We start from the raw sequence: 23,884 nt of genomic DNA, 5'->3' as shown, positions 1-23,884 counted from the left end.
CTGTGGGGTTATGTCAAGTCTATGTTCCATACATACTCGAATTTCATTGATATCCCAAACTGTTTTTGTTTTCTGTTTCAAAAAACATTTGTAGAGCTCTTATTGAAAAACCCGTTTTAAAGGTTTTCGAACTACCAGATGGCATTCTACTGCATATTTCGGCCAATATTTGAGTTATCTCAAAGAATATTGCAGAACATGTTTTACTAATAACAGGATATTTTTCTGCTTGAAAAAAATAAAATTGGGCGAAAATTTGACTATATGGGTTAAGCCAATATCAGGATTTTCGAACATCCGTCTGACTTTGCTCCATATGATTAGTGATTGTATGTAAGGTACTTAATGAAAGCCTATGTTATAGTTAATTGATAAAATCGAGTCGATTTATCGAAACTCCCAAATAATTATTTACTTGTTTGATTTATATTAAATAGAAAAAAAATAATGAGAAAGTGAAGTTTATTGAAATAATATCAGTGGCCGAAGACAGAGTTTGTTTTAACCCATTTTTAATGTACCGAGTCTTCAGTCGCTGCCCATGCCACATTGCACACATGCTCAGCCCGGTGATAGCAAATTTAAATTAATGACAATAAAATCGTACACTCCTCAATGAAATTGCTTTTATCAGATAAATTGTTTTAGCACTTTAAATTAAACATTTGTTTGAGTTGTAATTTTTCATATAATTTGGGTGTGACCTTTTCGGTATCACACTGAAAGTGTTTGCAACGTTAGCGTACCCTTTTTGGTAATCGAATATATTTTTACGAGAGTTGTAACTGAGTAATGAAATTCTGGAATGTGTAGTAGAATATGTTAAAAAAAAATGAATGATATCGGAGAGATAAGATTGACAAATTTTCTGATACAATTAAAATCAATCAGATCACTATCTATAGAGCAATATTTTCGGTCAGGAAATAATAGCTACGAGAGGAAAAAATAAACAAAAAATGTCACTATAAATAATGAGATCACTTGTAAATATCAAACAGTTCAACCATTTGATTTGGATTCGTTAGGAACGAAACAGCAGGACCAAAGTAAACGCAGCACACAGAGCCAGAAATGAGAGGTAGGCTGTCTAACGAATTTCAATATAGAAAAAAACCAAAAATAAGAATAAATAAGAAAAGTGATTCAAAACTATACTTATAAAAAAATGCGTAATAAAAGTAACAGTTTAAAATAATAAATACCTTTTCCACTTAACCAGGATACGCGCTGATCGTTACGAACCTTTGCCTGGCAGCTGTGGCACATGGTTTCGTAGATTATGAATTGAAATGTACTAAAGACGAGATTGGCATACGTTGGCCAAGCTACTACAGTAGCTCAGACTACTATTTGTGCAATCGCGTTGGAGGTAAAAAAATTACGATGACCTGTGGACAAGGCGAAGTTTTCACGTTTGTGCTGCAATCGTGTACATCACCGGGACGTTATATTCCCGCACCACCTATTAATATTTTACCAACAAGTTCACCAATACAGGTACACGAGCAAACAGCCCATGTTGTCTCTCTACCTAAGCCATTATACCCCACCGATGGTCAACCGCCAATTATTGCGTCCCCACAGCAACTACCCGATATAACTGCTGGAAATCCTAAGCCATTTAACTTTGAGCCACCACATGGTGATCATAGCGATGCAAGTGAAAACCCTAGCGAAACTAAAGAGGAGTCAGTGAAGCCGTCATTACCTAACAAGCTCAAACCGTCTAACCAACAATTGAACGGTGTCACAGTGCCACTACCACCCACACCAGAACCAACACCACCAGTCGTCAAGAAGCCCGTCAAACCGCAATCTCAACTGCCGGTAAAGAAACAGCCCGCCGCACCAATTAAGAAACCTACAACAACTGATAAGAAGAAGAAACCAGTTAAACCCTCTGAAAAACAAGCGCCAACGAAAACCGAAGCAAAATCGCAAAAGAAACCTCCAACGCCGAAGAAGCCGCCAACACAACCTAAAGAGTAGGATACGATATAAAATGTACCTATAACGGTTCAGTTTAATTTTCAATATAACTTTATGTACACAGTGAGTTAAATAAGCGGAATTTCAATACTACATAAATATTATATAATAAACCGCACTTTGGTTGAAACATTATTTTAAGAGTAGTGGATTCTTGATGTGCTTCTTCTAAATAAAACATTACCATTGCCGACACGGTTTTGTAGGGACAGTGTAAGTAAAGGACTGACACCTTAATATTTTCCGACTTACAGCTAGGAATGTAAGGTAGGTCTATTTAACATTTCTACAAAGTTCTTGCCTTTTGCATGCGACCTCCTTACTTTGGCACACACAAATGGAATAGGGTAGTAGAATGTGCTGTTTCCTTTCTCTCAAATATTTATCTATATATTCGATATTACGATTATTATTCTTTCCATCTGCAACACACCGCACAAAGACAACGAAAATATGTATATAGAGGCTGGAGTAAGTAACGGTCCAGATTTTCCCTCATAGTCTCGCAAGTTGTCTAATATCTTTGGCGGCCAAAAGTCAAACAGAGTCCTTTTTATTCGATTTTTGGGGACTTGAAAATACTCCCAATTAACTTAATTAAGTTTTAATCTTCTTTTGTGTGTTTTCATAGGCATTTGGTTTACATAGGGTGAAATAATCTGATGGATTTTAATAAGGCAGCTTCATATGGTGATTGTGGTTATTAGCCCATTTCAAACAAAAATATTTCTACTAGATTTTATTGGCGGAGACACCGTTTACGCGGCTATAGCTAAGTTCACAATAGCGCGACAGTCATTCTTCCTTTTCGCTGCTTGGTGACAATTGGAGAGCCCAATGGTTCCGCGCAACCTTTCTCTCGAAAACTCGTAATGTCAACTCATCCGATGTTGCTATCGTCCATGTCTCTGCACCATATAGCAGGAGGAGGATGAAGAGTGACTTGTAGAGTTTGGTCTTTGTTCGTCGAAAGAGAACTTTACTTCTCAACTGCCACTCAGTCCGAAGTGGTACCTCTTGGCAAGAGTTATTCTTATTCTTGCCCTCCTTCATTACCAGACCCATTGTCTTCGCTTCTGATTCTAGTCTGGAGAAAGCAGAACTAACGGCGCGTGTGTTGAGGCCAATGATATCAATATCATTGGCGTACGCCAGCAACTGTACACTGTTATAGAACATGATATCTTCTCTATTTAGTTCTGCAGCTCAAAATTATTTTCTCCAAGAGGCAGTTTTTTTTCGTGCTGTCGAAGGCGGCTTTAAAGTCAACTAAGAGATGGTGTGTGTCGATGTACCTTTCAAGGGTCTTTTCCAAGATTTGAAGCATGGTGAAAATCTGGTCGATAGTAGATTTTGCAGGTCTAAAGCCACACTTATAAGGTCTAATCAGTGTGTTGACGGCGATCTTCAGTCTTTCACACACTATGGTCAATATAAACTAATATGCGATGTTGAGTAGGCTTATCCCAACGTAGTTGGCGCAGATTGTGGGTTCTCGCTTTTTGTGGATTGGTCCGAACACATTTAAGCTCCAGTTTTATAAAGAACCTGATGCATACTCCTTATTAGTTCTTCACCGCCGTATTTGAATAGCTCGGTAATTCTGCGACAGAGACATTTGATATGATCATGCAGGCTTACCCAGATGTTGCTTTAGCAAGAAGTGGCGCTACAAAAGAGACAATCTTCCGAGCGGCACACGCCCTTGCCCAAAAAAAGGAAGAATGACCAAATTTAAAGCGAAAACGATTATCATTGTTTTTTTTTTTTACCTCAAAGCATCGTTCACCATGAATTTGTTCCTCCTGGACAAACGGTCAACACCAAGTTTTATATGGAAGTCCTCAAGAGACTTAAACGAAGGGCTCGACAAGACTTCGCAGCCGATTGAAAGTTGCACCAAGGCAATGCCTCACACCGCCTTTCTTGTGAATAGCTGAACCTAACGAAGGCCGGCAGCCACCCTTCAACCCTGATGTGCCCCTGGGACTTTTATGTTTTTGTTAGTCTGAAAAGGCAGATGAAGGGCAAGCATTTTGAGACGATATAGGAGATCCCACCAGCATGCACCTCGGATCTCAAGGCTATTCCAGAGAATGCCTTTCGGGACGCCTTCAATACTTGGAAATCGCTCTGGCAGCGCTGCATCGATGCAGAAGGAGACTATTTTGAAAGTTTTTAAAGAATTGTAACCATTGGTTGAATAAATTGTTATAAATGGACTCAGTCCTATTGCTTTCCAGACAAAACCTGAAATTGCTATTCGAACTTCTTCACGGGAAATGGAATGTCTACTCTATCGTCATCGATTGGGAAATTTACTAGATATCGAATACCTTGCCTGTACCAAAATGCTCCTACCATCGTATGTCAAAAAATGTTATTGAAAAACAAAAAGACAGAGAAGTCTAGGGTTAAACAAATAGTGTTTTTTATTTTGCGTTGCTAATTTATACCAGTATATCTTCCTCTAGTCTTCATTGATAATTATAGATAATTATAGATTTTTTGTGCAAAATTAAACCTCCTACTTGAGCTTTAAAGTGTTTAATGTGTGGTTCCGACATTTGCTCGAAAGGGATAACTATAATTTGTACTTTATCCTTGCAGTAATAGACAATTTGAAGCTTGGTATTGGATTATATAAGTGTTACATATTTTTTTCGGCATTGAAACCGAACTCTCCATTTTTCTTAATTACATATATATAGTTTTGTTTATGGAAAACTTTAAAACACGAATATATATAATATTAATCTTATCAATCTTCCTTCATTGCTTCCGGATATTTGTTGGAAGCTATTGCTTGCTAAAACACCATCTTACGAATTTTACGAATTTCTCATACATGTTAATATTACTTCAACATCCGATAAGCAGAATAATTACAAAATTCGTACTCATGCCAAGTGATAAGGAGCAACGCAAACATACATACATATGTATAGTACTTACCGTGAATTTGGGAAAGATTAGTTTTAATAAAGAAATGTTAAAATCAGTTTCTGCATGGGAAATGTCAATTGCCGCTCAATTACAAGCTTTGGTATTAACAAGACTTAACAAGCTGATTAAATTGCTTGTCTGTCGCATGATTGTTATACGGAATGAATTCGCATATAAACGGATTGAACGGGTAACAGAAGTCAGTGTTTCCAACAAAGCGTACAGCACAACTACGACAACATGAAGACAGGTGAGTTGAGTTGAGTTGAGAACATTTTCCGGATTCCATATTTTCTTTAAATTTTTATTTTATATTGAGTTACATACTTATATGATATTTCATATATTTGCACTTTTAATATATTTTCAGTAATTGGAGTTCTTTGCGTCATATTAGCGGCCCAAAGCGTAACTGCACAATGCCCTATGCTTAGGACCTTCACTACGGAGTTGAAGCCGGCTTGTGATATAAATGACATTTACATTAAATGGCCCAATTATGCGAATCAAAGCACTTACTATACCTGCTTTGGCGTGGGAAATCCAGTGTTGACACCATGTCCAAGTGGTGATTATTTCACTTACGTATACCAACAATGCAACCAATGCAGCGAGTATATTCCGCCTCCTATATGCGAAAATCTCAAAACACAAGATACTCCCAATTGCGTTCCAATTGGTTCTGGTAGTAATAATAGCCCAACACCAACCATAACAACTGGCTATCCAACACCGCACTATCCAAGTACCAACACAGCGGCAACTGCTAGTACTAATACTATGGCACCTACAGTGATAACCCCTCCGACTGTAAGCCCAACAAGTGCTCCGACCAACACTGCATACCCCGGACCACCATCTCCAGTAACTTCGGCGCCGAATGTACCCACACCTCCAACACAAGCAGCAACACCACCGGTGATTGATTTAACTCCACCAGGTGCATAAGGACCAAAAATGTTTACAATTCAATATAAAAAAAAAATTTATAAATCTTGTCCATTGCAAAGAATCCTGTTTATGTATTTCAGAAAGAAAGTAATAAATGCTGTACCAGTATAAAAAAATTGCTTAATTATCTACTATTTCATTATCAAAAGGTTTGCAACTAAAAAATCGTAACAACGATAATAGCTAATAAAAACAAGTCTTCCATAAAAGGACTCGATTTTGTCGACCAGTTTGGATGACAACTCTGGTAGTTCTTGGAGAAAAAAGGGTGCTTGTCAAATTTCAGATGGTTAAATGGACTCAACTCGTCAAACTGATCAGTTATACGAGTACAAGTATATAGTGTACTTTATAGGGTCTCCGGCATTTTCCACTGAGTGTTACAAACTTCGTGACAAATAAAAAAGCTTTGCTCACATAATTCTTTCAAAGTATCTTATATGTTGACCGCTGCGGTATAAAACCATTTGGAAGGATGGAAATGAAATTATATAACCAGTGATTCAAGAAAAGGTACTTTTTTATAAGCTCTTTTTTGATAGATCACGCGTGTGTCGTGTCAAGTTGTCATGTTATTTTAGTTCTCTCTCATTGTTCAATTACCACGGAACTTCGAATTGGAACACCCTTTACTTGTGATTTGATATGCATGCAATACTGAACACCTCAGAATGTCCAATTTAAGCAGGATGCCGAAGTATCCCAACCTATCGCTTGTACGATTCGATGGATCAACTGACAGACAAGTCGCTGAATATTAAGTTGTTTTGCTACTCAGAACGTTTTGATATACTATATAAGAAATTTCTCACAACCGGTTTGTGAACAAAAAAGTGTGAGTTTGTTATAATTTGTAGCGACGGCGTAAATAGATTAAGTTTTCCTAAAAATCTCTAAATATCCAGGAAAAAATTTATATGTCGCAATAACCAAAGTTGGTTGAGTCCAAAATAATTTTCGCTAATTAAGGATATTCCAACTTAGCATATCATATAGTATGAGCTCACCCAGTTATCCTCAGCTTCACGCTTGTCCATTAAATATTGATGACATTTTTGACCAATACCATCTGGACCCATAAATTTTTTAATCAACAGCTTCGTACATTCGAGTTTTGCCGGTGTCGTGAAGGCTTCTATGGCAAGTATGTAATTAGCCATGGTCTCCTCCAACGGTGGGACTGGTACTTTTGGTAGTGTCTATAATTGAAAAGATTCAACAAAAATTTCAGCTTTAGATATGTAAATACTATATGAATAAAAAAAATATATATATAAGGTAACAGAGATTAGCGAGATGAAGAATCTTTGTTAATGAGACTCCTATAACTTTATTTGACTTTGCAATAGAGCTTTCAACTGAGTTGTAGGACTCTGGGTATCTGGAATTAAAATGGATCTGAAATTTGTCTTTATTTGTCTATATCTACCCACATCCCTTATAAATTGATACAAGAAAGATAAAAAAGAGATAAAAGTGGGAAGATTGTTGGGTTGTCAAGAGGAATCGTTCATTTCTTCATTATTTGCTTTACTAATTATGTCAAACAGGACTACTGGTTCATTTCTTAAGCGCTGGGGTTGAAGGTACATATTTGGGTTTTGTGACATGTTGTAGCGTATTTGTTTAGGACCACATCAATAGCATAAGGCGTTTTGTATACATTAGGGGGATACATGTGCTACTTTGTGTACAAATCGGAATCAGTATTTACAAAACACACCAAATCCAACTTTGTTTCTGCGTCTGTTACCAAACCTATTTTTATTGAGTAATTTATTCGTTTTAGCAGTTGGTTTCAAAAATTTAAATACTCACATTCGATTTTCGAAATTGAATTTAATGAAATCATCATTTTTAATTACAGTATGTAGGCATTAAAGATAAAAAATGTTTTTTTTTCGTGTAATTACAATTGTGTACAATATTTTTCGGTGAAGTATACATACATATTTGACAGGTGTTATAAGATTTCAAATTTAGAACAGCTTTTGGGGGATTAAATATAGTAGTCTTTATACAGTTTAATATAATGGAGGAAAAATTTCATATCGGTAAATCGCAGACGTGCGGGTACAAAATTTATTACAATGTTCGTGTATTGAATAAAAAAATTTCACAAAACAAAACGATGTGTGCCAAGCTTTTAGAATCTTTCGAGTCGGTAACTTGTTATCTTTTCACGTTTGCTTCTGCTCCCAATGGCACTACCAGTGATCAAGTTCATCTTTGAGCTTCAAATGGCGTATGACGTTGTTTATCCAAAATGCCTTTGAATCTATCTATCAAGCAGTCAATAAGATTTTTCATTACTTTGGCTTTCAAAGTACGTCGGCCGCAAATTCTTGGTTTTTCTTCAACTTTCAGTGCTGCCTCCATTTTTTTCCTAGCTGATTAAATGTATCGAAAATGTTCCTCAGATTTTTGTCTTCAATTTCGGAATGTTACAAGAAGCATTCTGTCATATTTGATGTATTTTCCAGACCGATCGATTCTTTCTGAAGAATCACGCTGAGTGAAAAAGTTAGAGGAAAAATATAACATAGGAATCCCAATTATAAATTCAAATTAGCGCGCGTATCCGATGAATACTGTGCTTTTCTTGTTACTTCATATTTTTTCAGAGAAGTAAAATTTTTATAATATATAAGTCATTTAGCTACTCAGGGGGGAATTTCCCCCATTTCCCTAACCCGAATCACCATAATTCACAAAAAAACTTCGGATTAGAGAGACGTCTATTGCCAACTCAAGAATTCGACTTATAAAGAACTGCAACTTATGGAAGTTCAACTGTATATATATTAGGGTGATTAAAAAAATATATATATTTTTTTTCATTTGGTACTCCGAAAAATAGGTTGCTAGACACCTCTAAGGAAGCCTCTCCAAGAATGAGTTCTTAATTGTAACGGGAAGGTCCTCCTACTTACAATTTTTTATTTTTTTCCTATTATCATATAGAAAGATTTATTTCTCGCTTCCAACCACATACTTGAAAAAATATCTTGTTCGTTAAATTTTGTAGGAATTTGAATGCTCTACAAAAAAGGTCTTTACGATTTTTTCGTAAACCCAACCGTTTAAAAGATATTAACGGTGAAGTTTGATTATTTTTGTGAAAATTTTTTATTTCTTATGCATTTTTTAACTCAATGAAAAAAATCATTATGAATGATGAAGCTTGTTTGCGGCTATATGCCATAGATGTCCGATTCGAGCATTATGTTTCGAAGTTGTAGTGTTGCCTTAGACAACAATTCGTGCCGAATTTCGTGTAAAATAAAAAAAAATATTCCAAAATTACAGCTCGATGTCTCAAATTTTATAGTGTGCGGTCTTGTGGGTGTAAAAAACTTAGTCGCAATATTAAGAGCCCTGTTCAAGGTATACAAATTAAAGATAATATATGACAAAACTAATGAAATAAAATTATCACCAACAAACAAAAATATAACTGTTACACTTACGCAGGGAAAGCCAAATTCGTCGACCGATTCTGCAGTGGAAAGCCATTTTTTCGGTATTGAGAGAAGCGAATCGCGCCATCCTGAAAGCAGAAAGATAAGAAAACAGGCAATTTAATTATCATTTATAGATAATAATAATAAAGTATTAATATAGAGAAATAACGAAGTAATGTGGAGTAAGTTTTGAAAATTGGACTCGAAATCTATGTTTTCTTTATAATTGAACATCTTTTTAGGGTACTCGTACCATCGTATTTGTAAGGCCTGCAAAACTAGGTAGATACGTATTTGTATCCATTTTATACTCTGAACAAGGTTAAGTTTACCAAGATATTTGCAACAGCGTCGAAGACCCTATAAAGTATATATATATGAATGATCAGTATGTTAAGCTGAGTCGATTTAGCCATGTCCGTCTGTATATATACGAAGTAGTCAGTTTTTAAGATATCGTTTTAAAATGTTGCAAACGTCATTTTCTCTTCAAGAAGCTGCGCATTTGTCGGAACTGCCGATATCGGATTACTTTAACATATAGCTGCCGTACAAACTGAACAATCGGAATCAAGTTCTGGTATGGAAAACTTTCACATTTGACAATGTATCTTTACGAAGTTCGGTATAGGAGGAATAAAGTTCTTGTGTGGAAAACTTTCGCGTTTGACGTGTTATCTTCACAAAATTTGGATTACTGCTTAAGGTAATTATATAATCTCCAAAAAATTGTTCAGAACGGATTAGGATTTGGAGCTTATAGTTTCCATACAAACTGAACACATAATTACTAAGAGAAATGCACCTGTGAAGGGTATATTAGCTTCGGTGCAGCCGAAGTTAACGGGTTTTCATGTTTTTATTGAATTTGTCTTGCTTTAATAATATGTTTTAAAAATATATGTGCAGAGAAATATACGTTCTCTGATATGTGTTATAAAATGTTTGGTTCATGTCTAAATTATATCCTGTTGTCAGTGGCAAAGTTGTAAAATTTCAAAGCTGTGTGCCATAACTTCACAACAGGGTGTCTGACTTTAGACGTCATTTTGACATCTTACTAAAAATCTTAAATCAACACTGATTATGACAACCAGAACGGTGACTTTAGTGTTTGCTTCAAGTGAGTTTTTGAAGCGAATCTGACTACCATGTATGTGGGATTGAGGTAACCCCGACGTAGCTGGTAACCCTTAAATGCAATCCACATTTCAACCATTTTACTACAAAACTTCTTTTTATACGAAACAAAATCTACATCAACSATGACAAGAAAGCCGAAGAGTTTTGAAGTAGCCGCGAAGTTAGCAAGACGCTCGACGAAAAGACGTGAACTTTTTAATCTAAAGTGTAAATCATTTTTAAATAACTTTTACTCGTAATTAAAACTTTGTAAAATCTAAAACTATTCGTTTACTTATTGATTAAACGGATTATACAAGCGTGAGTAAAAGCCCTACATGTATGTAAGTAAGGGTGTGTCTGTAAATAAAAATATGTTAATGATATAATATTACAAAAAGCTTCTTTACAGCAGCTGCTTAAGTCGGTACAACTCAGTAGTGCGTTGCGATTTTTACAATAGATAAAGCTGTCGAACAAAGAATTTGTCTTAAATTTTATATTTGAAGACATGCCTCGTTTTGGACCACCTCTTCAACTGACGAAAATATAAAAAGAGAGCTCGGCATCTCTCGCGAGTTCATTCGTATAGTTTTTATGGACATTTTGGGTATGAAACGCGTCCTTGCTCGGCTGGCCCCGATAAAGCTGAATTCTTTTCAAAAAAGAGTACCGTAAAGAGGGCTCTTTGGACATGCTTGATCGCTACAACAACAACTGAATAGGTTGTGCTCGTCAGAAAATTTTGAGTTGTCGCCTCACGGGTTTCGCGACAATCATAACAACAAAGCGTCACAAGTATATAAAGAATACCGACTAACAAAAAAAAAAAAAAAAAATACATCACTGCTTCAAAATCACTTGAACCACTGCGGAATTTAAAACGCTTGAAAATTTATTCGAACATTTGCATAACTAACAATAAATATAATCGAATGACATAAATAATATGCCCGTGTACAGATATATTATAGTATTTATCTAAGATTATGATTATTTACCTATTGTAATAATTTTATTGCTGAAATTGTGTCTCTCCGTCGAGTGCTAGCCTGAACCCTGATCAGTTTTAAAGGGGTACCACAATGAAGTCAAATTAAATGCAATTTATTATCCTTTTTTACCTACCTAACCAAGGCAACGAGGGCATCGCTATCACAATAGAGTCACGTGGCGGCAATTTGAGCACACGCCATACTTCATGTTTCTCCCCACCCTGTACTTGTGACTAGTTCTTCTGCTATTGCTGCAGATATAGACCGGCAACTGCTAACCGCCAAATGGCAAGCGACTGCCGCAACGCACACTTGTATCCAATGGAAGCGTATTGGCATCGTTAGATCGCTCGTTATCTGATCTGTTTTACCACACCCCTTGGCACGGTTCCGATTCGTTCCGTGTTGGCCTCTGTTTTGATAGTAAATTAATGCTTGGAGTTACCGGCAGGCAGCACGTTGATGGGTGCGTGTAATGCGCCATAAGACAACATTGACAACAACATTACTAACAATATTAACAATCTAAACAACAAAACAATAAAGAAAGGCAAAAACAGGGACCGGAACTGCAACAACTCATAGTATACTACATAGAGAAGCGTAAGGTGGTATGTGGGGTAGTAAATTCAAATTAAGTAATTAATACTGTAGTGGTCAATGGAGTGGGAGAGGGGACGTGTATAGCAGCGAAGATGTAAATGGGATAAGTTGTGGCTGCTTTATTTCAGCCAATAAGACCTCTTCTTCTTCTTCTTGTTTATTGGAACAGACAACGCTTACGCGATTATAGCCGAGTTTACAACAGCGCACCAATTGTTCTTCCTTTTCGCTGTTTGGCGCCATTGGAGATTGCAAGTGTAGCCAGGTCCGTTTCCACCTTGTATTTACAACGGAGTCGAGGTCTTCCTCTTCCTTTGATGTCCCTGGTGGGTACTGTGTCGAATACTCTGAAGTGTTTTCATCGACTCAGCAGGACGGGGGTGATGAGTGACTTGTAGAATTTGGTCTTTGTTCGTGGAGAGAGGACTTTACTTCTAAATTGCCTTCTCAGTCCGAAGTAGCACCTCTTGGAAAGAGATATTCTGGTTTGGATTTTGAGGCAAACATTGTTGTTTGTGTTAATAGACGAAAATCTTCACGACTTAGAATTTATGACTGTCAATAGTGACGTGGGAGCCAAGTCGGGAATGCAATGACTGTTTGTTTGATGATAGAAAATATTTCGTCGAGTCCGCTTTTACAACCAGAGAATCGTCTCTTTTGCGACATCTACTCGACGTCATTTATATAGTTTTTATCCAACATTGCTCACAGAAGACGAAACTGCTTTTTTGCTGTATAATATTATTGCTTAAAAAGATTTTGCCAATTAGGATAGACTCTGCAAAATATTTTGGCCACTTAATAACTTTAATGCAAATTTCGTTAGAACCCCAAGAAAAGTGGTTTAGTAAGTAATTAGGTGTCAATAACTCAGGCAACTACACATATTAACATATACACACATTTTTGAGGCATGTAGACGGTCGTCTAGAAAATCTAATTATGCCAGGTATGTATCGCTATATCCCATACCCAATCACCCCATTAGGCGGCAAGATGCAGACGGCAGGCGGTTCGACACATGTAATAAAATGCTTGAATAAACCGACTAACATGATTAAGCGGCAAAAATCACGCTTGCTTGCTGGCTGTATCTGCTGACTCGCCTGTCAGTCACACATACACACGCACACCAACAACTTTGCGCCATTTAAATGACAAGCAACGGCTGCCGTCTGTCACACTAAACGATAAAAATGTAATCCTGACGAGAAATATTGCTTTGCTTTAACTGCTTCTAATTTAACAAGAGTCAAAGCCATGAATATACGCGCCCCGATTCGCCCCATTGTGTTCGTTGCAGCTACCACAGACCATAGCAAACAATAAAGAACCAGCGCAAATGAAGGAAAAGAATTTAAATGGCAAAACAAATCCCTGCCATGCAAGAAATACACAAAATGCGAGTCCAATAAAGGACCAGCAGCTTCAAATAGTAACAGCAACAGCGACGACATTGGCATCGCCGTGAACATCAGCAGCAGCAGCAGCAACAGTACCAGCGACGAGCAGTTGGTAAACGGCAACCGCAGTCACCAGCACGCTTCATCGGGGCTGAACCCCAAAATATGTCAAAGTGCTCGGCGGGTGGGCTGCTGCCACATGCCAAGTTCACGTTCACGCCACCACTTCGCCATGCAGCAACCCCATTGCTCTGGGATGCCAATTGCTCGACTGGTGCTGGTGCTGGTGCTGCCGCCTGTTCTTGTTGACTTGGTTGTGGGTGCTACTAGGGTCATGCCATTGTCAATGCGTACGGTACCATTCTTTTGTTGGCCGCATTTTTTGAAGTTGTCCAGCTTTCCGTTGCCGCTGCCGCTGAACGTGAGTTTCGGCTACACATTCATTCAATCTTTCCTTCATTGTTTCATTCATTCGGTTAACGTATTTTCTTACCTATACGAGGTTTTGTTCCGTCGTAGCTACACAGGGGCGCGGCAAATGCGGAGCGGGAGCGCACGGCACGCACACAAGAATTGAGCCGTAAATCCATTGCGGATTTGGCGTACAATAATGTTGAGCGCTGGCTTTGCCGTCCCATAAATGGCTGCGCCAACACTTGGTAAGCTTCTGCATTATTGTTGCGTATGCTGCTAAATCTCTTATTTGTGTTGTTGCTTTTGTTCCGCATTTCTTTTTGAATTGGCTTTGTACTACTATTTGGGGTTTCCTTGTTGGCAGCCGTCAATGAAATTCCAAACTGACGTACGAAGAATGTTCCTTTAACTTTGACTTGGTTGTGTTGCCGCTGCTGAAGCCGACGCAAATGACTTCGTGTAATTGCTTGCAGTATATTAGACATTTCGGCAAAAGATAATGAGATTTCTTAAGATTCTGTTTTGCCGAATAAATACAGAGACTGTATAAATTTTTTACGAGTATTGATAGTAATTTGAATACACAAAAAAACGAAACCTATAGGAATGAAACATGCACCTGACAGTAATGGGTTGATTTCGAACACTCAGTGTAGTAAATGGATTGATTTCATATACCCATACATTTGAAATCGGAATTTAAAGATCATCTATAACATCAGCAGACGGTTGAGAAATGTAATATAAAAATCAATACAGTTCGTAATTTCGTTCAGTATAATAAAATATTGTCCACGCGATAAATTCTAGCGTAGTGTCAAAACTCAGCATCTCCTGAAAATCAGGATTTTTATTTATTTATACATCCATAATAACTTTATGTGGTATATAACATGCCAAACCCAATATTTAACCTCAGAAAAATAGTTAAAATTTTTAGTTCCAAAAGTCATACCTTTGTTGGCTTGAAAGGCGTGGTTCGAGCCGACAGATAATCAACTCAAAAATACATGGTTAATAAAAAAAAGACAACCACTCTTATAGGTACTGCTTGATTTGAAAGCAGTTATTTACCTGTTTCTACTTTAACTACAGAATTGCAAAAAAATGCATTCTGACTCGATCTCTCACTATCTCTCTCTCTCTGCCTTAGTAAATGAAAATGTGTCCCGTCTTATTGTTTTGATGGATGTTCCAAGTAGAGGTGCCTTATTCAATTGCTTTTTTTGACAGACTATGCTTGAGTATGTGTTTCGTGCGCTCCGCTCAACTAACTTAATCGGCCTACTGAAAGTACTATTCATCCCATCTTGAAACCCAGCATTCATATTTGGACAATAGACCACATCAAACACGCTGTGAAGAAAATATAGCAGCAGTAGCTGAGAGAGTACACAGAGATCGTGAATGGATTATTCAGAGAACACTTGGATAAACAGTTAATTTCAGTTTTTGAACCGTTCGATTGGCCACCAAGATCGTATGATATCAGACCGTTTGACTTTTTCCCTGCGGAAATATGTAAAGTCTATAGTCCATTATTACATATTACAAATTACCCATTAAATTTTAAGTTTCTTTGTATTTTCTTTAAAAAAGTATGGAACCTCGAAATGGATCACACTATAGAAATATTCGAAAACTGAAATCTTCGAAGCGGTCGAAAAGAAATTCACGGAATTGTGTGCACTAAACAATTATTTTTATCAATCATTCATAATAGGAACAGTAGTTCTGTGAATTCTTCTAGTATGAAGTAAGGCATTTAAAAAACTGTGAGAGAAAATCAGAGCTATTAAAATCGCTAACTGAGGTGGTACAGTTAACTTCGCAAATTCAATATTAATTTTGTTTAATTAACTGATAAATTTTGCGATTTGAAAATGTTTTCCTCTCTTGTGTATGATAGAATAAGAGATTATCACAATTTTGTCCCTTAATTTTTTGCAAAGAAAAAATTAAGTCTTTGTTTATACTGAAAGTTTGATAGTTTGTTTAGGTTATGACGTTACGTGTTGCTATCATGTCCATATCATTATGGTGTTATTATGCAATATATGCCGTGAATCACAAAACTTTAAGTGCCTCCTATCCTGTGTGTAGAATTTAAATGTCATATTTTATGCCCAAATGATTTTCGTCTTTAATAGGATGCACTTGTTGATAAACACAATTTTCTCATATCGAATTAAAGGTGAAATAATCCGTCGTTACTTTAAAACGTGACACCGAAAACCTAGCGATACGTCAAATTTTTGATGTCTCATCGTTCTGTTGAGGTAACTAATACAAAAAGAAGAAAGAGAAAACGGAATCAACAAAACGGTTATATTTTAAAGCGTGAAAAACTGCCGTTTCACCCTCCGTGTATTTTGTTACAAACTCTATGCAACAGTGGTTCGATGTGAGCTTGAGATGGTGGGTGGTAGTTCGTTGATTCGGTTGAAGGTAATCAAACCAAAAATGTTATGTTAATTTTCATATGTGCCAACAGCACATCAGATATTAAAGTCATCTACCTATAAACACATGTAGAGCAGTGTCGTTGTAAGAGGGATTAAGGGGGAACATAAACTTCGTCATCAGTTAACGAGTTTTTTACAAATTGCAATGAAGAAGATATTAAATCATGCTATATACTATATATATTTTATCTGAATTTATTTTATCTTTAAATTGTGTGTCACATTTAAACTGCTACTCCGAATTTTAATATTGGCTCCCTCTTTCGGAATGCTGCACACGACACTGTGGCTAGTAGACACCGTAAATATAAAATTATCATTAGCATCACCAGACAGCGGCAAGCCTCAAAATATGCCAATACACACGTAAACACAGCAACCTTGCGTGAGCCTGGAAATGCGTATTGAAATGTATTTCGTCTAAGGGGGAGCAACTCCGCTTGGGGCTGTGTGAGTAATGGGGGAAAATAGCCAAAGGTACGAAAATTACATATCGTACGTTCGTGTTGGAAATGATTTTATGTTCATCAGTCGTTTTTTTTTCCAAAAACTTTAGCCCTGGTAATCCAAATGGAGAGTGAAGGCGAGGAGAACTCGTCTGATGAAGTTACACTAAGGGTTGGTTTGCGCTGATGAGGCACGTACACCTTGGCAATATCTATGTATATATATATATCTAGGTATATATATATATATAATAATATACATATATATATATATATATGTATACGCCTAGCTTAAGCGTACTGATTGAGAGATGTATATATGTATTTAGAGTAGACACGGCTGCCAAGTTGCCAAAAAGCAGTAGTTTGTGGGGGAGCTGACCTGACCTTAAAGTGTTGCCGATTCATCAGCATTCTAAAAGCAGATGTACAATAGAGGCGCTCTGGGAATTGGTGAACGTAGCGGATGTGATTCAAATCAATGATTTCCACTTTTCCACAGGCGTTTTCTTCTACTCTGTATTTTTGGTAATATGTGTATGTACTTTGTAATACCCTAAGGTCGAGTAGCAAATTCCAAATTTACATATGCATTAGTATATATTAATGTCCAACCTCATTGCCAAAAAGGGTTATAACTTGCGATGGTGACGACAAAATGGAGAGCTAAAGGCGATAAAATACTTTTTAGAAATGGTGTACTTATTAAATTAAAAAAAAAAAATTAACTGAATAGTAACAAATTTTCTAATCAGTTTTCGAAATTTAAACTAATAAGAAAATGTTCTAGATCAGGTTCAAAACATCAATAATTTTTCATTGCTTTAAAATGTTTATGATCATTGTTCATAACCCCATCTTCAACTTCATAGAGTAATAAATTGTCGACACGAAAAGGACCTCTCCGAGACGTTTGATACCAAGCCAGGTTTCAGAGAAAGCGACTTCCAATGGTACGACTTCTTCAATCTACTCCTGAAGAAAATAATTCGAGCTGCACCTGATAAGTCGGCGTTACGAGTTTTTAAGAGAAATGTTATGCGGAAGATTTATGTTCCTTTGCACATTGGCAACGGCGAATAGCGCAGTGGATGGAACGATGAGCTGCTCGCAGCAGTACCCGCAGGGGAAGCAAAGGAAGAAAAAGACACGTAGACAGGTCCTTCTTTACCTGGTCTCTCCAACCAAGACCTCTACTCCTCCTCTGCTTCTCCTGTCGGGTACTACCACGAGCAGTCAGAGCTGAAGTGTTTTCATCCATTCCGACGACATGACCTAGCCAATGGAGTTGCTGTCACTTAATTCGCTGAACTATGTGACAGACGCCGTTGTGGTATTCGCCGTTGCCAATGTGCAAAAGACCATGCCTCTGCACCATATACCGGGGTTGATAAGTAACTTGAAGAGTTTGGTTTTTGTTCATTGAGAGAGGAACTGCCTACTCAGTCCAAAGTAGCACCTTATTCTGCGTTTTGGGTTTCGAAGCTGACTTTGTTGTTGGCTCCAAGTTAGACGACATTATCTACGACTTCGAAGTTATGACTATCAATACTGACGTGGGAGACAAGTCGCGAATGCCTAGATATTTCGTCTTGCTCTCGCTGGCAATTATTGGTTCAATAGATATATATTTCTGAGCTACAGCTTCTGACTTTATGATTTACATGTATATATAGATATTATATGGTATGTATAGATATTTACAGTTTACTTAACCAGTTGAAATTTTGCGAGAAAGAATCGATTTATATATATAGCCATCAATGTACATTTATTGCAACATTATAAGCTCATCTGCGAAACACAGTAACAATCTCTTCTACCACATTCATTATATTCACGCCCCACATAACACCAACAGCACAAAACGTTGTGTAAATATGAATTGGACTTTAATATTACGGTCTCTTTGGGGTAGACGGTGCTGTTAACAGCACACCGGGGTTGTTTTTACACGCTTATACAATTCCCCCATGTTGCTATTGCAATATTTATCTTTGTTTGTTTTCGTTGTTGCTTTTTTTTTACCATTGTATGCGTATTAATTTGTAATGTTGATTTTTCCAATTTCCGCTACTTATTTCATTTTTGATCTTTCACAAAGGATGCAGTTTGTGTTTGCTGGACTTGCTCAGCACAATTCATCATCATTTTCGGCATGTGAATAGACTTAACTTTATACATATGTACATACATGTATGTATGTATGTATGCATCTGTAAACTGTACACCTGTGGTGGTTCCGGAGTTCATTTTGCACAAATTATAGCAAATGCGAACGTATTTTATTATTTTAAGTACAGAAATTTTATTTCATGTACCCCCAGGAGTGCAATGTTACTGTTTTTATACCCTGAACAGGGTATATTAAGTTTGCCAAGAAGTTTGTAACGCCCAGAAGGAAGCGTCGGGGTCCGTATAGAGTATATATAGTATATAGTTTTATTTGTCACATCGGGTCATGCAATACCACTTTGGAAAGCTCATTTCACGCGCTAACACGTGTTTGATTGATTGTCGTTACTTTTAAGTCGTTCGTGAGTTACAGCGTCGCAAACACGGAGCAAAATAAAGAGAAAATACGGCATATTTTACAGTACTACTACTATAAACGCCAAAATGCATCTCAAGCCGCCAATAAAATTAGTGCAGTTTATGGACCCGATGCAGTTTCCATTTTCACCGCACAACGATGGTTTCAACGTTTTCGTTCTGGTGTAGAGGTGGTCGAAGATGCCCCACGCCCCGGCAGGCCTGTCGTCGAAAGTTGCGATAAAATCGCTGAATTGGTCGAAAAAGACTGGCATAGTAGCAGCCGTAGCATCGGCCAAGAGCAATTGAAAATTCAATAAAATTACCGCAAGACTTTTTTGACAACCTAATAAAAATGATTAATATGTCAGGCTGAGTCGTATGAGTTAATATGTTAAGCTGTCTGTTTGTCCGTCAGTTTTTAGGATATCGTTTTGAAATGTTGCAAACGTCATTTCCTCTTCAAGAAGCTGCTCATTTGTCGGAACTGCCGATTTCGGATCACTATAACATATAGCTGCCATACAAACTGAACAATCGGAATCAACTTCTTGTGTGGAAAACTTTCGCATTTGACGTGTTATCTTCGCGAAATTTGGATTCCTGCTTAAGGTAATTATATAATCGCCAAAAAATTGTTCAGAACCGATTACTATAGCATATAGTTTCCATACAAACTGAACACATAGTTACTAACAGAAATGCACCTGTGAACGGTATTTAGCTTCGGTGCAACCGAAGTTAACGTTTTTCCTGGTTTTTTTATTGTTGTTGTTAGAAATAGCAACCTTATTTTTATAAATTTGATAGCTAAATTTCTTTTAGGGTTTTTATATTCTGAAAAGTTATCTAGGTTCATCAAGTTTAATAAATAATTCTAAGTTATGAAAATGGTGGCACTTCTCCAATATAAGGGACTATCCAAATAGATTTTTTCGACAGATAACGCGAGAGTCGTGTCAAGCTTTCATATTATTTTTGTTCAGGTTTAAGCCTGAACAACACTTACAAATCGTTCAAATTTATTACGAAATTTCACGTTTGTAAAGAATGTGTTCCCCGCACTTTGCTCAACTCGGACGGACGTATGAAACGAGCTGGTGCGTTTTACAGGTGTACAAGAACTGAAAAGGGTCGACCTTTTCAAGTGAATCATTTCGCTCTATGGGTTCTTGCAAAGTTTCAAAGATCCGTTATTTTCGAGTCAAATTTTGGTCAGCGCTAAGACTCATTTTTAGCTCAATGATTCAAGAACTAACATTTCATCCCGAAAAAAAGGTTTGGCGTGGTTTGTTGGCCGCTGGAATCATCGGTGAATATTTCTTCAGAAATGATGTCGGAGAGAACCTACCTACTATTTGATGCCTGAAATTGAAGCTCATGATCTCGGCGACATTTGGTTTTCACAAAACGGCGCCACTTCCCACACATCGAATCAATCAATGGGGTTTTTACATGTTTTTATATATGTTATACATGTTTTTTCATAATTTGGAGAAATGGCGAATCGATTACCGCTATTTAAATCTTTCATCACGTTTGGCCATGTTCATGTTACAGCTACAGTAGATGAAAAAGTATTTTCAAGTCCCACAAGTTTTTGTGTGTTCTACGCACCGAAATTTGACAGGAATTTTAAATGGTCAATAGTTTTTTTTTTGGAGATCTAACCCCATTCAGATCGGTAAGTCTTAAGAAAAAGTATTTGATTAGAAAATAAAACACTGCCATATTTTTTTTTTGTTTTTGATTAACAATTATATTTTAATAGTATGTTTACTCCATTTGTTGCAGCTGCTTTTTACGATATCATATAGTTACAGAGTTTATATAATCCATCGTATCTGTGGGCATATTCTATATGTTTTATACCATGATTCTGTTTTTGTTTTTGTATTTCTTAATAGTTTGGAAAGCCTGCCACGCGTTACAGAACTTCTTATTGAACATTGTTGCACTTTAACATTTGCATTATATTAAATATGGATTATATAATAATAGTTAAATATAAGAATTCAGTTATAATATGTGAGTATGTGTTCGTGTGTGAATGCTTACATATTTTTGTGTTTATATGTAAGTATTTTCTTGTTATCAAATACTTAAATGCCATTATTAAATTATAATGAATTTGCAAAGAAAATTTGTTTTTGCATGCTTTGTTAGTTAACACTTTGTATGTAAATATTTATGTGATGTTGATACCCTTCACATGATTTATTGTTTGCAGTGTATGGTACATTAATTACAGCTTGATAAAATTACGGTTAATTCGTTTATATTCACACATACACTTGCGCGTAAGCATTGTAATTAATCATGTATTCATGATTCAAATTTTACTCATAACTTCAAATGGTGTTATTAATATTTTCTATTGCCAGTCCGACCTCATTTTTATGATAATTTTCTGTATGCCTTTGCAAATGTGCATATTTATAAAATTTTTTTTTATTATTTGTTTTAATCGAAAATTGCAATACAACTGTTTCCTTACATATGTATGTAGGTTTTAATTTACAACAAATTAAGTAAATGTAATTTTTTTTTCATAGTTTTTGCGCAACAAATTACAAACACATCAACACTTAAGTCCACATACTGAGATTTTATTTTATGATTTACTTTTGTTATTTTTTTCATTAATTATGTTGGCTTGATTAAAGTTTTGTTTGCATTTAACTAGTGTAGTTTATTGAAAATATAAAATCTTAGAGAATATACTCAGGTTATGAAGCTTCAACTGGAAATTTAATGTCAACTTTAGATAGTATATAGTTCGAACTAATTGTACTAATAAGCAATATACTGTTTTTCATAATTTTTTAAATGATCTATTAAATTTTTAATATTTTCCTAAATGTGTTGAGTAAGAGCGAAGACAACGCAACGTTTTTTTGAAATCTCGTATCTAGATACAATATTTATTTATTATTTTCAAAATTGTATTTCTTTTATCTTTTTTTTTCTAATTATATTTACTTTATTTCTCTTTTTTTCCAAAATTATATTCGCTTTTTCTTTCCTTTTATTCCAAAAATTGTATTTACTAGTTATGACTTTGTTTTAGAGTATAAAAAGCGGGATTCAGTAAATGAATGCCATTCGACAGTATTTAAGTTTACCGGTGGCATAGCAAAAGAACACACACATATTTTGTTAAACAACTAACGGAACAGCCAACGGTTTATAACACTAAGAAAATGGTAAAGAATTTCCTCAAATCAAGTTTCACTTCAATTGTTCTTGTAATAGTTTAAATAGCAAATAAACGAAGAAGAGAGTTTTGAAAAAAAAAAAAACACTTTCTAAAATGGTTTGTTTGGGTAAGTTAATCCAATGAGCAGCGACGATCTCGTGAATATGTTTCGTTTGCTATAAAATATATTCAGTTATCGCTCCCATAATATCTTTCGTAAATTGATATCTCTATCAACACGCTGAATATCGAAATTCGTTTCGCAAATAAAATAAAAATCATAATATGTTGAATCATAATGGCTGAATATTGAAAATTGTTGCATGAATAAAATAAATATACTTTGCCTAAATCGCATTACACTAAGTGGCGGTTATTTTGGTACGCATTACATAACTAACCGTTATGATAACTGGTATCTCTACCAATGTTTAGCTACAGATATGAATACCCATATGTTTGAGTAGTAAAAAAAAAAACAATGCTTCCTACAATTCCAACTAATGTTGCAAACAAAAACAAAAAAAAAAAAAATCAGAAAAAAACAAACATGGTTGGCCCTAATTTATTCAAAAAACCACATTTTTCACTATTTTTTTCTTTTTTAATTACAATAATATTTATAACATTTTTATTTATAGTTTTATGTGTTTTTAATTGTAATCTTTTTTAATTTATTTTAAATATTTGCTAATAACTAAATATTAGTTTTTGTTGCTATTACATATCTTTTTTTGCTTGATTAAATTTATTTTTCGTTTTATTTTAAATAATTTTAATACACTTATTACTCAATATTACACTTTGCCGGCACATTTGCTAAGATAAACTTGTATTTCCTTAATTTACTTTATATACTCAGGCTAAAACTGGTTAATTACAATTATTTTTATGATTTACTATGATTTGTATTTTGTCTTTAATATTTTTTTTTTAATTTCATATACATATATGTATGAGTGTGATGGGCGTTAGGTGTGTTAAGGACATTTCTAGTATTTGGTATGTAGTATAAATGTACATATGTACATATGCTAAATATTTATATTTTTTCTGCTGATATTTATAGTTGTATTAATATGCATTATACCCTTGCAGAAGTGTCGATAATTTTTGCTGTGGAAGCATATTTTGTTTCATTTTAGTTCATTATAATTTTTTTTGATATTTTTTGGCGAAATCGTATATAAAAACCACATATGTCTATATGGAACTGTTATGGGCGAGTAAATAAATGATTTACTATTTTGTGTTTATAAATGATATTTCATATCACTTTAAGCTCTGAGATTTGTAATGTATCGGTTATGGAATCCATGCAATTTTTTCGAAAATTTAAAAAGATTTGT

At 35.6% G+C, this 23,884-nt stretch overlaps 3 protein-coding genes across 3 annotated transcripts in view; 2 read left to right on the top strand and 1 right to left on the bottom strand.

The window, feature by feature from the left end:
* Window positions 1–23,884, bottom strand: part of LOC108970337 (choline O-acetyltransferase) — a 75,234-nt gene that overhangs the window by 8,010 nt on the left and 43,340 nt on the right. The window contains exons 3-4 of the mRNA XM_018935663.1: window positions 9,360–9,439; window positions 6,897–7,088 (exon numbers count right to left, since the gene is read on the bottom strand). Of these exons, the coding sequence (XP_018791208.1) occupies window positions 6,897–7,088; window positions 9,360–9,439 (272 nt within the window). The remainder of the gene's footprint in view (window positions 1–6,896; window positions 7,089–9,359; window positions 9,440–23,884) is intronic.
* Window positions 1,010–2,127, top strand: LOC108970455 (gibberellin-regulated protein 14). The gene is made up of 2 exons (XM_018935853.1): window positions 1,010–1,081; window positions 1,223–2,127. The coding sequence occupies exons 1-2, from the start codon at window positions 1,075–1,077 to the stop codon at window positions 1,990–1,992; spliced, it is 777 nt and encodes a 258-aa protein (XP_018791398.1). The 5' UTR covers window positions 1,010–1,074; the 3' UTR covers window positions 1,993–2,127.
* Window positions 5,105–5,999, top strand: LOC108970456 (peritrophin-55). Its single transcript, XM_018935854.1, has 2 exons — window positions 5,105–5,188; window positions 5,309–5,999. Exons 1-2 carry the CDS (start codon window positions 5,179–5,181, stop codon window positions 5,884–5,886), a joined length of 588 nt encoding a protein of 195 aa, XP_018791399.1. The 5' UTR covers window positions 5,105–5,178; the 3' UTR covers window positions 5,887–5,999.

The sequence above is a fragment of the Bactrocera latifrons genome, unplaced genomic scaffold, assembly GCF_001853355.1.
Source record: "Bactrocera latifrons isolate USDA-ARS-PBARC rearing strain unplaced genomic scaffold, ASM185335v1 scaffold_3, whole genome shotgun sequence".
NCBI classification, from domain to species: Eukaryota; Metazoa; Arthropoda; class Insecta; order Diptera; family Tephritidae; genus Bactrocera; species Bactrocera latifrons.
Note: the sequence above shows the minus strand (reverse complement) of the source record. Positions and strands in the feature narration are given on the sequence as shown.